Source organism: Protomyctophum parallelum (assembly GCF_964188405.1).
Source record: "Protomyctophum parallelum genome assembly, chromosome: 6".
Lineage (NCBI taxonomy): Eukaryota > Metazoa > Chordata > Actinopteri > Myctophiformes > Myctophidae > Protomyctophum > Protomyctophum parallelum.
Window position 1 is genome coordinate 27470755 of NC_139701.1, and position 17332 is coordinate 27488086.

General features: G+C 40.0%; 1 protein-coding gene across 1 annotated transcript; it reads right to left on the bottom strand.

The window, feature by feature from the left end:
- Nucleotides 1-2871: 2871 nt before the first annotated feature.
- On the bottom strand, nt 2872-15250 carry sass6 (SAS-6 centriolar assembly protein). The gene is made up of 16 exons (XM_083767814.1): nt 15136-15250; nt 13577-13637; nt 12855-12934; nt 12629-12733; nt 11672-11837; nt 10742-10807; nt 10413-10532; nt 9403-9594; nt 8181-8375; nt 7728-7796; nt 5892-6071; nt 5273-5354; nt 4746-4855; nt 4120-4223; nt 3739-3830; nt 2872-3392 (listed from the first exon to the last, which is right to left on the bottom strand). The coding sequence occupies exons 1-16, from the start codon at nt 15195-15197 to the stop codon at nt 3340-3342; spliced, it is 1737 nt and encodes a 578-aa protein (XP_083623940.1). The 5' UTR covers nt 15198-15250; the 3' UTR covers nt 2872-3339.
- Nucleotides 15251-17332: the final 2082 nt, after the last annotated feature.

The following is a 17332-nucleotide window of genomic DNA, read 5'->3' on the forward strand; positions in this document are numbered from 1 at the left end:
AGAATGTGTGTATAGCACTGACAGAGGAATTAGAGAGGAAAATGGAGGACCCTGGTGTAAACAAGTCTTATTGCTTTTTCTGTTTTATCCTCTTAGCAGTTGTTGTATTGACCCGTATCTTCCTTGAACTGTACCCATTCTGCATTCTAAAATGTTCAATCAATCAAGGACGTGCTGTCAGTGCTGACTGCCCCATGTTGCTCCCACTCAGTGATCTTGATGCTGGCAGCTACAAAGATACTGTCTACCATTCTTTTTCAATGGAAGCCAGCGACATGACGATACAAAGATAAAAAAAATGCTGTGTAGCTTTATATTTTTGTGTATGTTTTGTGGATACTAGTTCAACTGATAAAGACACGGCCAAAGCATTTCCGGGGGTCCCCAGCCAAAAACGTTGAGAACCCCTGCTGTACAGTATAGGACATTAGATAGCTGAGAGGGATGGCATAGAAGGAGAAATACCAAACGACTTGCCCCTTTTCCATCTCGCCCCCAACCGTGAAGAACGGTTGCCCCTACCGTCCGGTACGGTCGCCCCAAAGCCCGGCGAAGTTGCCCTAAAATCTCTGGCAAAGTTGCCCCCAAAAAGCCGGACAGAGAGAGAGAGTAGAGAGAGATGAGATTTTTACCTGTACTTTTGAACAGAGATGTTTACGGTACCTGTACTTTGAGATTTCTACCTGTACTTTTAAACAGAGAGAGAGAGCAGATAGAGATTTTTTACCTGTGCTTTTGGAGGCTATGGAGAGGGGGGTGGTCTCTAGCTATAGTAAGAGTGGAGAGGTCCCAAGGGGGTCATTAGCCCCCATAATCCACATTTTGTTTGAGTGTGGCAGGTCGTTACAACAACAGATCAACTGTAGGAATGTAACCATTTATTTGAGTGTAAAAATGAACAGGTCAAGTTAAAGTTAATATAGGCCTATATACGCTATACTAGAAGAAAAAAAAGGTTCAGTGTCCTATAGTGGTTTTGTCCATTCCAAAGTCCAGCAAAAAAAGTAATAGAAATTATCTTCAGTGTCACGTAGTGGTCACTGGGACATGCAGTTTTGTTGCCTTCCTCAACAACTGTGAAACGGTTTCATAGATCCATAAGATAAATCTGCTAGTTTTATTAAACTCCACAAACTGTATACTTTCTTTTCTTTTTTACCATTGTATTTGCAATGTCCTGCATATTTTAACCTTGAATGGGGGATGGACTTTTCAATGGTACAGAAACAGCAGTGCAATCACCCACTGTTTTATTTCTATATGCACATAATCACTTTTCCACCCGAGACACGCAAATGTCAGTGACCCGCCTATAATGGAGTTTTATAGCACTCGAGTCACATGTATCACTGGCAAAATGCAATATTGGACAGATTATTTCTCAACATTTAGAGCATTAGCATACTTCACTTATAACATACTTATGTTACAAAATAATGTAATTCGCTTATTCCTCCAAATTCATTCTGTTGATATTAAAGGACCACTTCACCACTTATTTCAACCTATCTTCATGTAATTGGTCCTCACTAATGTTCATGATAAAACAGCACAATTTCTTTCTACTTGGTCTGTGTTTAGGCAGATTTTTTTAAATAGATTTGTATTATCGTGAGAATGATGGCTTCCATTCCCGCATTGCAACTTTTCAGGAATAGAAAGCCTGCATTTTCCATTAGCTTGGATTCCCCATCGATGTAAATGGTGGATGGGTTTCTGAACAGCCCACAGCCGTCTTATGATACGCAGACAGAGTAGAAAGAAATTGTGCCATCTTATCATAATCATTAGTGAGGACCAAGTATATGAAGATAGGTTGAAAAGTGGTGAAGTGTTCCTTTAAAGGTGGAGTGACATTTTCTTGTTTAAAAGGTAAATTGCTCTATATCTCACACACACACACACAAACAATTGCTATACATGGAGTGTTCAATAATTTCTATAATTCTATATATATTCTATAATATATAATAATTTCTCTAGCTCTTTTAACAGAAAATACTTTCAGGTCAGGATACAAAATGGAATCCAATCAGGAGGGAACTCATACTGTAGATAACAGGTGAAATTGAAAGTGATGAAACAAATAGGCCTACATGAGTAGACATTTTGAACTATATGTAAGCCAATACCTCTTGATAGCAATGATTATATTATCAGAAAAAAGCATCTGCAATTTATTGAGCACACACGCACATATTGGTGATATAGAATGTCTGCTTTCCTTTATAAATACCACCCAATGAGCAAACTCGCTCTGCTTTATTGTAGTGTGCTCTCCAGCAGGAGCACAATTAAACCTATCATTTAACTATGGCACTTCTCCCATTAGTCACCCCCGATCTCCATTCACAGCAGTCTAATTGTGTGAGTTTACAGAAATGCTAAGGGCTTACTGTAATTGAGATTAAAAATAAATATTTGATGCATGCTGATGCTAATGTGTCAGCATGGAGCAGCATTGCATGCTGGTAGTGTAATTCTATGAATGCACTTGTACCAGTACATTTTGATCCGACTTCTTATCTACAAGTCTGATTTTGACAGTGAAAGCCTGCACAAATATGCGACTTCACTTTACCCCAAATTGGAGCTTTACTTGTTGCTAGTTGCAGTTCCAAGTCTACTCTGCACACTCTAGTTTGGGAGTGCCAATCACCTAGCTTGGCATTGCCAGACTGGTCATGTAGTATCACTCACAAAATTCCGATATTGTGGGGAACTTTTGAGTGATCTCACATGATCAGCCTGGCAATGTCAGCTACGTTACCAATCCCAGCTATGGACCAGTAGTAACATAACATAAATGCACACAACACATTCCCATAGTAAAAAGAAAACACAATCACACAACAATAAAATACAAATATATGTAGGCATGAGACAACCTGTCAAATTGATATTTTATTGTTTTTACTCTTTATTAAATTTAACAAAAACAAAAAAACAATTGCCAAACCACTCACTCATACAAGCTCAGGCCTCAAACTGAGGGAATTAAAAAAAGAAAAAGAAAGGGAGGGGAATTGTTTTAATTTTATATTAATAAATACACATTTTAAAAACAAGGGAATTATGAAGCCTTTAGATAATGATTATTTCTCTAAAATGGATCAATAGACTTTTGGAATGTAACTGATTGACCTAATCATCTGTTCTGAAAATGGGATTGGGAGTCAACCTGTAAATTTATAAACTGTTATGATGAACTAACTGTATACTGAAACAAGCCCAGCTGTACTACTTCCTACTTTACAGTAGACATGAAATGATCTAACAAGAGCAATTCGTCCAGCCCGTGTTGAGACTCAACCTTTGAGCCAATATATCTGAAGCATTTTATCCAGTAAAGAACGCTGAAGATGTGTGATTGGAAGGCCGCTGAGGTAATTCTGAAAAGTAAATAAATAAAACATTTGAGCATATGTCAATAGATGACACCCACGCACCAAGGACTTTAGTCTAATCCAAAATTAATTTCAAAATATACCAAGCGTTTAAAGAAAGAAATATCTCATTCACAAATTGTGTATGAGATCACAAACACAAAAACATCACCTGTATATTGCACTTATGGCTGTGCACTGTTAAAAGGCTAATTTTTATAGTCACATCTAGTGACCAGTAATACTTTAGTTCTTCATAATTTTCCTATAAAGTATTTATTTGTTATATCAATAAGCCAATTTTTATGCCAAGTTGGCAACACTCTATAAACAGATTATTTCCAATTGGTACCTCGGTTCTGTAGATTAGGCAACAGACCATGGAGTGGAATGCTATCATCTCTCCTCTCAAAGTATTTGGAATCCAAACCTACAGGTTCTCCACTTAGGAAAGAAGAGAAAACAAATGTTCACTGTACTGTCGACTAACTGGGCAACCACTGTGACTGTCAAAGTAGTTGCCCAGTCTCAGTCGACGGTACACTTTTACAGTGTTACTTAGACCACCAGGTTTAGTTACACAAACCTGGCCTAAGTAACACTGTAAAATAGACAGCTGAAAAGTTTAAGGATTAGGCTATGCCAAACACATTGTTCTAACACCCTGGTTATTTGCTAGCAGTTAGTTATGCAGCTTATATAACATAAATCAAATACAAAACAATGAATTCACCTTTGTTTATTCGCTATATGTATGGGATTCTGTTCAATAGGGATGACATTTATGGCCTCCATAGGAGACATACCAGGTTTCCCACTCATTGGATAAAAATGGGCCTGTAAAAAAACAAATTGATATCACGAGGAGACAATAGAGTAAGAAAAAGGGCAATGCCATACTCAACTGAGCTTCAACAAGCAAGCAGATACTAAAAGTCGGTGTATACAGCTGTATGAAAACTACATTATGATTGATCGTCAATAATAAAACTGCAGAATTAATTAAGTGTTTTGCAGTCTCTCTCTCTCTCTCTCTAATTACAAATGTCATCAATACGGCCATTCGCTCAATGTAAATACACTGTACAATTACTAAGTTGGTTCATTCACAGTGACACGTTTCGGCTCAATTTGACATCACACGACTTAACTCATGGCAGAGTACCTTTCTTTGCATATGAGGTGCTACTAAGTCAGACATTGGTTAATGTCTAGATTACTTCCAGGTTACAGTGCATCTGGGAATGAGGCTTATGTGCGGTCTCAATGGAGTTTGCAGAAAAATCACAAATTGAACAGTGGAAGATGCCGATTAGTTGCTCGAAAATAAAATCAATCAATCATTTCCACTTAGCGTACCCTCAATCCTGCTGCTGTAGGCAAAACCGAAGGAGTCTCAAATGATTCAGGAGATGGTTGCTTTCTGGGCAGCAGTTTTTCATTTAGTTGTTTGTTCAGCCAATTTATAACTGTGGTAAAAGGGCAAAACAGAAAATATCAAAGGGCGATATGCATGCATTACATTTCAGTACGTTATGACGATCAACTTCATGAGATAGATAATTGAACACAGTGAATTTTACATTGCTTTAAATCTTTGACAAGGAACATACATTATTTTTGCGTGGTAATGCAGTCGAAGGTATAGATTAATTTGTAAATGATATCTCATAAAAGTCCACAGTGAAAATATTGTTGTTAAATGTCCATGAAACGTCTTTGGTAGTGATATGAATATCAGACAGAGAAACAGATAAAGCTATGGTGGGTTTGAATAAATAAATTTGTTAGCAGTAAAATCGACTTTGGTCAGTCATGCACATGCCTATCCTTCAAATGCAGCACTTAAAACCTAAAAGAAATTCCAAAGAAAATACATTCCTTACCATTTTCGTTAGTTTTTAGCACCTCTTTGCTTTCATTTAACTTCTGCATTGTTGTCTCCAACTGCTCTTTCAATTTTGAAACCTGAAGATGTAGAGATTTCTTTGAGTAATAAAAAGACAACTTCGACAGTCTTTTCTGTATGCCTCATTACTGCCTTAATCATAGACAATCAGAAACTATGGTGGCGGAAACCATGCAAGCCACCAACCAGCACATCAAGAGCAATTAGGGGTTCAGTGTCTTGCTCAAGGACACTTCGACACTAACTCTGGGGGAGCCTGGGTTTGAACTGATCCAGCCACTCTACCCCTGACCCACCGCCGCTCAGGGTAGAGTCAAAACTATTGCTTCCTTAAAATAAAAGACACGTGTTTGCCCCGTAATAACTTGTAGTCTTTACTGCACCAGGAACAAAGGAAATAAAGAGGTGCTGTTCCACACGCAGAGGGACCACATTGTGTAGAATCTACATCTACATCTGCTAAGTTTAAATGTTTTGCCTGAAATAGGGATGCCAGGGTTAATGTGACTAAAACACTCATGTAAACACATTTTTCCACACCAAATTTGAAAGATACCATGATATGATACAGTATATAGTACATGACAGTCACATACCTGTTCATCTTTGTGCTTGAGCTGTTGCTGGGCGTTTTCAAGGTTCTTTGTGAACTTGAGCAGTTCTTCCTCGGTTTTCAAGAGTGCCTTCTCTTGTTCCACAGTAACTATGTTTTTCATCTTGTTTTTGTTGGACAATTTTTGATTCTCCCCCATAATCTTCTTAATGATCTCGTTGGCCTTGGTGAAGAACAATAACAAGTACGTTTAGTATCGGGCCTTGACACTAAGGTCTCAGTCCAGTTCATTTTCTACTTTCCCAAAACCCTAAATTGCGATAGGTGAAATCTGAATTACTGTTAATTAAAAAAGGGGGGGAAAAATTAAATAACAGTACTTGCGAATTCTGGGGCTAAATAAACTGTATAATACATCATCAACTGTGCTCTCCTATTTTCACTGACAGTGTTGTGTTTATAACAAACTAAAGACAGTTGGGTCCCCACTCAAACGCACTTGCCTATCAAGCAACCTGAAAGCAAACTCCCACCTGCCCGAACGTTTTATTTACTTGCCAAGGGCAGTCAGGCAACCGTTAAGTGTGTGCACCTGTAGTATAATACAATTTTGTTACTTAAAAAATATGGGTGATGTAAGTCATATGATATTCCAACAACAAAAATGCTATTGAGTGTTTGTTCAGTAACAGGGGGCTCCCCCTGTCTGTTTTGTAAACAGAAAATAAATGTTCAGGTCGAGCCGTCGAGGTATTCAATCAAGAGAGAAAATTACAATAGAGCACGCACATCCACTAACTAAACGCCAGGTGCCGGGCTTAGATAATAATAGAAAAAATCACACACGTGTGAACTGAGTGGTGCAATTCACCCCCCCCCCTCTCTCTCTCTCTCTCTCATTAGAGACACAGCACCTACCCTCTCTCTGTTTCTGGCACCCCCTACTGGTATAAATAAGTCACATACTCGTGCTCATAGTTACAGGTACACAGGTACACAGGTACACAGGTACACAGGTAGACTGACATTGCAAGCTGGATGTAGGAGTGGTTGCACCACTCAAAAAGATAAGGTCTACTCTGCACACTGAAATAAGCTCCAAAGCTTAAAATACTTATTAATGTTTCTTACACATAGTGGACAACTGGACATAATGTCCACGGCTCTTCATCAGACGAAGAGCCGTGAGGCTTGAAACGTCATGTCCACTATGATGTATGGTGTGTAAGGAACCTTAACACTTCGGAACCCGTCAGATGACGGGTTAAGATTTAACCCCGAAGGTCGCCATACCTGTCATATGGTGGGTAAATGCACCATTTACCATTTTAAGGTTTATATCAATTCCAAGCAGCCGAAGCTCAACACTAACCTTCCGTGCTGCCCAGGCTGCTAGACAGCGCCTACGTTCTTCCCATCATGAGGATCAATGCTCTCGCCTCCCATAACTAATTGTAGTTTCTTTGCCGCTTGTTTTCTCAGAAAAATACTCCAAAGTTGTTTTTGTCCAATCCGCCCGACGTTCAGAAGTAAATAGTGATTTTTGATCACATCGCACCCGCCATATTATCGCTTGTGGTGAAAACTAAGACATGTTGGCTGCTGCTCATACAACCTTTTGCTCCTCCTCTCGCTGTATTGGGCTGTGTGCCCCAGAAGTAGTTGGCGCGAATTCACAGATATTGCCTGGCTGCCTGCGGTAATTTCACATGAACACCAGGGGGCGATGCAAGTGTTAATATTTTAAGCTTTGGAGCTGATTTCAGTGTGCAGACCTTAACTTTTTTTCTTTTTTCATTCAATAAAGAGAGCTCATACATGACACAAGTGAAACGGAAGAAAAGGTAGGTCTTAATAATAATCATTCAAATTCACCAACCTTTATTATGTCTGCAGAGAGTAATTTGACAGTTTCTTCCAGTTTTCCAGCATTTCCATCAATAGAGTCCTTAAGAAGCAAAACATATACCCCAAATTTGATATACAGAAAGACTGGTGTAAAACAAAACTATAGCAAGGTGTTGATAAACCACTGTAAAATATGAACAATCAAGTAAATGGATAAAGATATGCAATTAATTATGCTCAAAGTTACTGTTACGGTACATTCCAATTCAGACACCATACTTACACTAAAATATAATATAATATAATATAATATATAAACATAAAACACAAAATTTGCTTTCAGCGTGACTAAAGATGACAGGGAGCAAATTAAGACAAAGACCCAGGGTAAGTGAGACAGACCAAGTACCGTACTGCCATAATGCAAAATTTGAGTTTGAGACCAGTGCACAAATGTATCCACAGACACCCGTTTACATCTCACCTTTTGCTGTTGAGTGGCTTCAAGCAGCTCTTTTGTACGACACATTAGCTGATCCTTGTCTTTGACTTCTTGCTCCAGAACAGCTGTACGCATCTGAAGCTGGCTGACCAAGCGCTCCTTTTCATGGCACTCCGTGTCCAATGTCCCATTCTCCCTCCTCAGAGACAATACCTGCTGCTTTGCTCGCTGAGCCTCCTATTTGAAAGAGAGAAGAGAGTGTAAAAGATTTACAAATTGATTTAACAATTATAATATATGAGTAATATATGATATATACCTGTGAGCTAATATAGCTCAAAGTGGGGAACACCAGCTGTTGCCATTTGGAACAGAGTAAAATGGATGGATTGATGGCTTAGCCAAAACTATTTTGTCTGTGCACCTCCTGTTAAATCCATTTAAATGTTTTACAGAGAGGCTGAGATTTGAAAGTTCGTAGCGGTCGACAGTACTTGCGTGCTCTGCTTGCACACTAGTAGGCCTACTTGTGTGCAACGCGCAAGTAGGCACTCGACAGAGTGCAGTTCTAGTTGTAATTGGCAGAACATTTTAATATAGGTACTGTATACATAATACATATAACATAACTAACTTTTAAACATTGTTTTTTACCATTGCTGTGCCTCTGAGCTACATGTTTATGGCAAAACTGTTATTTAAATTAAAACATATTTGTATTTATTGTCTCTATCTGCCTCAATGTAAACAGATTAAAAGCTCAACGGTTAAGGATTAACCTGTGATTTCATGACATACTTTTTATTGACATACTTGACATTTTCAGTCTTTTCAGTGGTTTATGATAGGTCGCACTCTTCGCCAAGACGCCAACGTATGAATGGTTCTAGGTTGCTATGCGACAGATAAAACCAGAAATTAACCGGAAGTAAAAACTCTGTCTCTATCTGCCTCAATGTAAACAGATTAAAAGCTCAACGGTTAAGGATTAACCTGTGATGTCATGACATACTTTTTATTTGTGTTTTTTTCAATTAATTTGGTCATTAAGGTCCACAGAATACAAAAGAAAATACAAAAAAAAAATATGTCATGACATATCTCCCCAGCTACTATCTTTTGTCAAAACGAGCTTTATTCAATGGCCTTATTCAATACTTTCTAAAAAGTTAATTCCCTTAAGAACTCTTTTGATTCCATTGTCATTTTATAAGATTAGGCAATGGAGTTGACTGTGCTCTTGTACTGCAATGCACTAACTTACCTCCTCTGCACCCACTAGTTTAATTTGCAGGTCCCTGATGGTCGATTCACTCTTGTATTTCCTCTCCGTCAGTTCTCTGTTGGAGTTTTCCAACTCAGCTAGTCTGGTCTGAAGCTGATGGGTAGTACTTTTGTGAGCACTCTCCAGATCTTGGCGTAGGTCTTCATTCTGTTTCTGAAGCCTGGTTTGTATCTGCAAGAGTACATGCATTGATATTAATGGCTGTGAACAGTTTTAGCATTGCAGACTCTGCAATCGCCTGGTAAAGTTGAGTTTTGATTCTTTGAACAGTCAAAACAAGTCATAAAATTACCACAGACACTTTCAAAAGAGAGGGCAAGATAGATGGAGTAAAGGTGGAATTGGAACCACAAACACACACTGAGTGAGTGAAGTTGCATGCCGGTGAAAGGAATACCAAGACAACAGTAATCATAAAGATAGACACATGCCCACGTTAACTTTACCACTTGAATTGAAAAATTAAGAGACTATTTAATCAACTTTCCCGAATCCCGAAGCTGTCCCATTCATCACACTGAGCCACAGACAGCAGGCACAACTATATGTGAGTAGCAGCCTACACCCTACAGTATTTGATTAGCTTCGTTAGGTATGGTTTATGGATATTTCGACATGTAACGTGATTTTCGATATGCAACCTGTGAGCCTACATTATGTATATGCCTCAGGTATGCTGCAACTGAGCCACGTTGAGGGTTTTAGTCTGAAGATGGGAACATTGCATGTACAGTACATTCTGGTTGTGTCCAATTGGAAATGGCATAAAATAATTTACACATCCAATACAAAAGCCTCCCCTTACACCCCCCCCCCCCCACCCTTTTGGTGGCTTTTATCATGATGATGGTGTATGATGCCACATGTTGGAGCGGTACCAAAAGGTTATGGTTGGAATTATGGGGTGATGCATGAATAAAAAGTCCATAGACCTGCCACATGATATCATGTTTGAAAGCCACATGTGCAGCCCTCAACAAGAAGCTTACCTCTAAAGCCTTCTCTCTCTCGGATACAAGATCCTGAGAGTAGTGACTGGATATTGTTTTTTCTTGACTTGACCATTCTGCACGAAGTTTGTCCAACTCTCTTGTCTTGTCTGACAGTTTCTGTAAGAAATTATGCATAGGGGTTAAAATAACTCAAATTCTGGAATAACTGTGCATTGATGTGTAACAGCAAGATAACGGTTATGGTTAAGTCCTACTACGAATTAAACAGAATGAGCGATTTAGTTAAAAACATACTTTACTCAAAAAGGTAATCAATAGAATAATCACCAAGAACATAATCGACAGTTGCAGCCCTGATCATATACCTGTAGAGCATAACCTAGTTCATCTTCAGTCTTCTTAAGCTTCTCCTCAAAGGAATGCTTCTCCTCCTGAAATATTCAAAAGATATTGTTGGTATAAATTATGGCTGTCAAAAAATAATTGAGTGCATGATTGGTGGATGATCCACCCCATACATCTAGCCCTATCTGGATGGGGGGAAACGACTGTTCACTAACTGTACTGTATAGTTGAGGAATGGCACGTCTGCATGTTAATAGATGGGTCGTAATTCAATGATTGCCTAGAATACAAGAAGGTTCGCCCCATAACACGCTCTGCCCAGGTCTAATCCAGCAACCTTGGGTAGCCACCACATATTCCTAAACGTAACCTCAGTAAAACTATGCTTAAAATTAACCTCGTTCCTAAATATAACTACTTCACAGGTGGTGGGAGTGATCGTACGCAGCAGTGCACACTGCACACATGACAGATGGATGTCCAGTCTGGGTGTATTTATTGACAGAGTTGTACAGATGAGATGACCATGATACCAGTGATAAAATGTATGTAGCAATTGTCCTGTTCTTTTAAATGAGAAAAAGAGGTTGCGCATCAGCAATGGCTTTCAGTGGAGTGCGAACGTTCTTGTATTCTAGTCAATCATTGAATTACGACCCATCTATAAACATGCAGATGTGCTATTCCTCAACTATACAGTACAGTTTGTGAACAGTTAGCGTGGTAGAACTGTCAGTTTGTCGTAATAAAATAAAATAAAATGCGCCAAACTTTTGATTGAAACATAAATCCAAGTGGCAGGTCTTCGTGCAAGTATGCCATTGTAGTATTTAGCTTATCTTGTAGTATACAGCTGTTATTGGCTTTAGACTAACCATGTTTGCTTAGAACAGAGATGTTTTGATTACAAGTGGGAAATATGACCATTTTCAATTAATGTAGGCATTTACCTTCATTGACGAGAGGCACACTGCTAGATGTTTTTTAATGTCCGTGTCAGAGCCTTGAAGTAGCCTTAATGTGAGGTGGTTGAGACGTTTGAAGGCATTTGTCTCAACAACACTGAAGTCAGCAGAGCTGTCAAGCACTGGGGACTGACTTAACTGCAGCAGAAATCTGTAAAGCAGTAATTTTAGTACAGTGTTTCCTGCAGGAAAAGGCCTTGGCATGGTGCTGGGTGCGGGGGGAATTTTGATTAATTAATTAATTAATTTGATTAATAAATTAAGATGAATTTGTATTATTGCTCTTGTATTGCTATTGGAGACACTGGGGGACACTGGGGAGGCACTGCAGGGGCACTGGGGAGGCACTGGGGGGACACTGGGGGGACACTGGGGAAGCACTAGGGAGGCACTGGGGAGACATGGGGAGGCACTGGGGAGACACTGGGGGATACTGGGCAGGCACTGGGCAGGCACTGGGGAGGCCTTGGGAAGACACTGGGGAGGCACTGCAGGGGCACTGGGGAGGCACTGGGGAACATGGGGAGGCACTGGGGAGACATGGGGAGGCACTGGGGGGACACTGGGGGGGACACTGGGCAGGCACTGGGGAGGCATTGGGAAGACACTGGGGAGACACTGGGGAGGCACTGGGGAGGCACTGGGGAGGCACTGGGCAGGCACTGGGGAGGCACTGGGGAGGCATTGGGAAGACACTGGGGAGGCACTTGGCGGAAACTGGGCAGACACTGGGGGAGGCACTGGACATTTCATATCACACACACTATGATTCACTATCCCCCCTCAAAAAAAGAAGAATATATATATATATATATATATATATATATTTCAAGCATGGCGCAGCGCCATGCCAACAACATTGTGCAGGAAACCCTGTAGTACAATTGCAGTATATGGAGCAAAAGCTTTTCAAATTAGATAAGATTGTCAAAGTGTTTGTACCTTGGGTTATCAGAGTCTGACTCCTGTTTGCAGAGATTCAAGAGGTCAATGAATTTCTGAGGAAATTCATTGAAGGTTATCAGCAACCCCTGCTGAACTTTCAAACTAATGACAAATAAATTAAATTTCAGTGAGGAAAGGGTCAGAGTTAGGACATTCATAGAACACTATTCAAAATTCACAACAGCATTGCAGTGAGCAGCTGTATGAGGTGCCAAGTGCTTACCTTTGGAAGTCCTCCTCTGATATGGAGAGGCTGAACAAGAAATATGGGTCAGCATCATCTGTTAGTCTTAAAAGAAGCTCCTAACATGAAAAAAGAACAAGAAAACAATAGGTTAGTCAGCGATAAGTATGAAATCCTATATTTTCTACAAGTTGCAACATAGATCATCAGGGATATTTAGGGTCAGAAATGCACAGCCTGGAGTGATTGTCACTAGTACAAAATAACTGCAAAAGCAGAAAAAACCCACAGCACTTGAGATTAGATACATATGGGCTGTATTTTGCGTGTCTTAAGTACCAGGTCTTATTCCCTAACTTGAGTAAACTAAAGACCTGGAGGCGTGATCAATGCTCTTTGGCCACTCAGAATAGCCAAATGGAATTGATCACGCCTCCAGGTCTTTCGTTTACTCAAGTTAGGGAATAAGACCTGGTACTTAAGACACGCAAAATACAGCCAATAGTCTTTTAGGTGCAAGGCTCAATAATGCTTTAGGATAGGAATGAAGTAGCCAGCACACAATGAACGTCCTTTTCACATGATTTACCTCTGATAGACAGACGGACATGCCCAATGGGTCTTCCTCAGCATTGTGTACTAAATTACCAATCCAATATCAATCCTAGTCAGTAGGCCTACTAGGCCGTCACACTAGGGCCACAATTTATATAACCATTAACATTAACAACCTTCACATTTTTGCACAAATGCACACTTACCGTTTTGTGAACAGAACTTGTTGTCTGTTGCAGCACAATGGTAACTATGATATTTGCTTTCCTGTAAGGGCAGAAATGGAACTGTAAATCGTCAGGTGAGTGACAAATCTAAGATCAAAGTTGTGATCTATTCTACACCAATAGCAGCAATGATATGTATAACCAAATATCCATCTAATGATTAGATTGATAGTTTTATCTTACAATCGACTCACGTCCCTATACCTTCAAAAATAAATATAGAGCTGAACAGAGTACAGTAACATAATTCTACTAGCAATATCCACCTGTTTTGTTGTTTATTAAGCAACAAATAAATGATGGCATATTAGCCATATCATTAGCCCCTCTCGGAACCCTCCATAAAGCTTTTCTGAAATGTTGATGTCGCTTTATTGTAGGGTCCCTGTTCATAACTATATTTTCGTATGGGAATTTTGGAACGCGGACATAAATATGCTCACTAACATCGTATCTGCGGCGTTTGACGGCCTTTTTTAGTTTAAGTTATTCTGAATTCGTGAACTATAAGTACCTATACAAACCGCTGCGAATATCTCCTGTGGCGCGGAAGCCGTTAAGTATTTTTAATCTTTGTTTGACCGATTTGGTCGCTTTATTTCTTCTTGTTTGTTTACCGTTTATTGTACCGCCTCCCGGTGTGCGGTTGGCTTGTGCGGCTACGTCCCTGCCTCTGATCTGCTCTGTCATAGCTATAGCGCCACTAGCTAGCCAGATAGGCGGTACAATGAGGTGTCAATAAACAAGGAAGGAAGAGAAGAATCAAAGCGACCAAATCGGTCAAACAAAGATTAAAAATACTTAACGGCTTCCACGCCACAGGAGATATTCGCAGCGGCATGTATAGGTACTTATACTTCACATATTCAGAAGCCCTCACACGAAAGAATGTCGTCAAAGAGCGCAGACAGGCCGTAAACACTGTGTTTATGTTTTATTATGTCCGCATACCAGGTGGCAGGATACTGCTGGAACAGGACCCCATGGTCTGTGTTGTCAAAAATGTCAGAAACTTCAGTACCATTGGGTTCTGCTTGGAGGGCTACCATATCATGTGAACCATTACCATATGACTAGGCATATAAATAGTCGGTCCAGCTGGGTTTAATTTTAAGAATGTACAAGCATATATGAATGATATATCATTTGAGTTGTAAGTTGTTATAACTTATACACAGAAAGTTACTGCATGGATCATTCAGCGTTGTACTGTAGATAGGATAAAGACGGAGGTGATAACATGAATATAAGTGTAGGCGCCGATATGGAAAACACACACACACACACACACACACACACACACACACACACACACACACACACACACACACACACACACACACACACACACACACACACACACACACACACACACACACACACACACACACACACACACACACCAGTCATTGGCTTCAGCTGTTTACATGACATGAAAGATATCGTATCGAAAATGACGCCCGTGCATGCATGGTTTGCGTTGTCTAGTTAGCTAACTTTTAGCTTGCTAATGTAACACGTAAACAAGCAGACATTACCTGTCCTCGCAATCCTTGCACCTCATATTCACTTGCAACGGTTTGTTGAACAACTTCTCCATGATTGTTTCTCTGTGGTTTAGTTTGTTGACTGTTGTTAGGGGAACGATAACTGCTATAAACTGCTATAAACTAGTTTATAATATTGAAAACAACAGGGCGATTCCGTTGTTGTGTTTGTGTTTGGCGCTTTGCACCCGCGCAACGACGCTCGGTTGAAGAACGGAAGTTCGGAACAACAAGTAGAGAGATCAGTAATAAAGGCGAGATGTGCCACTCTGGTCTCACAGCGCTGCAGTCTGTTCTGTGCGTTCACTACTACGGGCACGCCGGAAAAGCCATGACGTCATCAATATTATGTGGGGAAATTATGCCGAAAAGGCGGGCCCATAATATGGAAGTAAAAACATGACATTATTCGGCACAAATACCATCATTTGTCACGTGTATTTTAGGTCTCCTCACTTGTGCTTTAAACCTCGCAAACCACACGGGTCAACAATACAAATGACGTTAGTTTTGTGGATTAATTTACTTTTAATGCGTGGCCCCCTGTGCCCCCCACAAAATGACCGGAACTACTTAAGTGTTTACTCATACATGATAATGGATAAACATTAAACAATTAAGTGAAATTGGAAGTGATTAAACAAAGAAATGAGCCGACAAAACTGGAACTCAACTGGTCTAAAGCTATCGTCTACTCTAAAGCTACGGCACGCCGTACTCCGTTAACCTTCTCCTTGTCTCAGACCATGCAGGTGAGTGTTCTGTAACTTCTGTTCCGTGGATGAAATTGGCTACTCAATCAAACAGTAGCCTACAGCCCCTGAGCCCCAAAGACACGATGCCAGCAGCCCTGCACTATTTTGAATTGAACCTAACCTAATATTTAGACTCTCGTAGATGTGTAGGCCTATTTTTCGATTCTGACATTTTCAATCTTCAGAATCGATAAATACTTCTACGAGTCTAAATCTTAGGCTAATTTGAACCCATTGATTCTCAAAACAGAACTTGGGATGGGGCTTTATTTGGTTATTATCCTGGCAGATATTTCCCTGCCAAGACAATGCCCTCCGCCTCCCATAAAATTAAGTCCAGCGACTACGATGTCACATGTCAGCAATTATTTGTTGATTCATAAACAGCAAAACAGGTGGATATTGCTATAGTAGTCTACTACTAATCGCCAATGCAAACGATTCAATGTTTTTGATGAGGCCACTAGAGTGCAGTATAGTCTTACAAATAGGCCTACACAAAAGTTTCTGGTGTTTCATATAATGTAGGCTACTGTCAATCCAACCTACAATCATAACATATTCACCTCGGTCGGGGTCAGAGTTTTGTAAACATTTCTGTCAACTATATATGACAGTTCTCAGTGTTTAAGTAAGTGTTTTTCCCACTTACAATCAGGTTTTGTTTTGTCTAGTTTTTGTTTTCCATTATTTTGATGGAAGCTCACATGGATTCTCTTGTCTTCATGCATCACTTGGACCATCCTTTAATATAATAAAAGGTTTCAAATAACCTCTGCAGCTGGACACATCAGATCAACTACAGATGAAAAACAGATTAGAAAATATAAATATTCCAGGCATGCTCTTATAGCTTTCTTTTATAATCCAGCTAGACTAAGAGGGGCCAGCCATTATCCAAGTGCACAGGTCAAACATCAGTTTAGGCATGCATGACATATGCATGGAGACGTAAATCTGCCTGATATACTGCCCACAATGCATACTCTTTAGCTTCAGACTTGCCAATTGCCATCACCATAGGTTGCAACTTGCTCCTGCTCACTAACAACCGACACACTATCAATTTACCCACATTCCAAATCGATATTTACTGGTAGGCCTATTTCAACAAAACTTAATGTGGAAGATCCTAGCCTACAGTGGTTCCCAAATGTTTTCATGTGGACCACACACATTAATTCACCCTTTGTCAATTCCCGCCCGTGGCCCCTGCCACATACTAGTGTCATGTCCAGGGGGTCCTTGTACATCAAGCCACCTCAAACTACAGAAACAGGAGATACAGTAGGCTCCTACCCTACAGGCCACATGGCTTGGTTCCCAAGGATACTTTATTATACATTCACACTTGATACCTCTTTCATTCTTAGCCATGGCTGTCTTCAACTGATCTCTCAAACATGCCTAAATTCTTATACGAATTTGGTCAT

What these genes read in the sequence shown, in the direction of transcription:
- sass6 (XM_083767814.1), bottom strand. Translation starts at nt 15,197, where the DNA reads ATGGAGAAGTTGTTCAACAAACCGTTGCAAGTGAATATGAGGTGCAAG. An exon ending in TCAGAGGAGGACTTCCAAAG is followed by an intron (nt 12,734 to 12,854) that starts GTAAGCACTTGG and finishes ATTTGTCATTAG; the next exon opens with TTTGAAAGTTCAGCAGGGGT. An exon ending in CTACAGCAGCAGGATTGAGG is followed by an intron (nt 4,224 to 4,745) that starts GTACGCTAAGTG and finishes GTTTTTTTACAG; the next exon opens with GCCCATTTTTATCCAATGAG.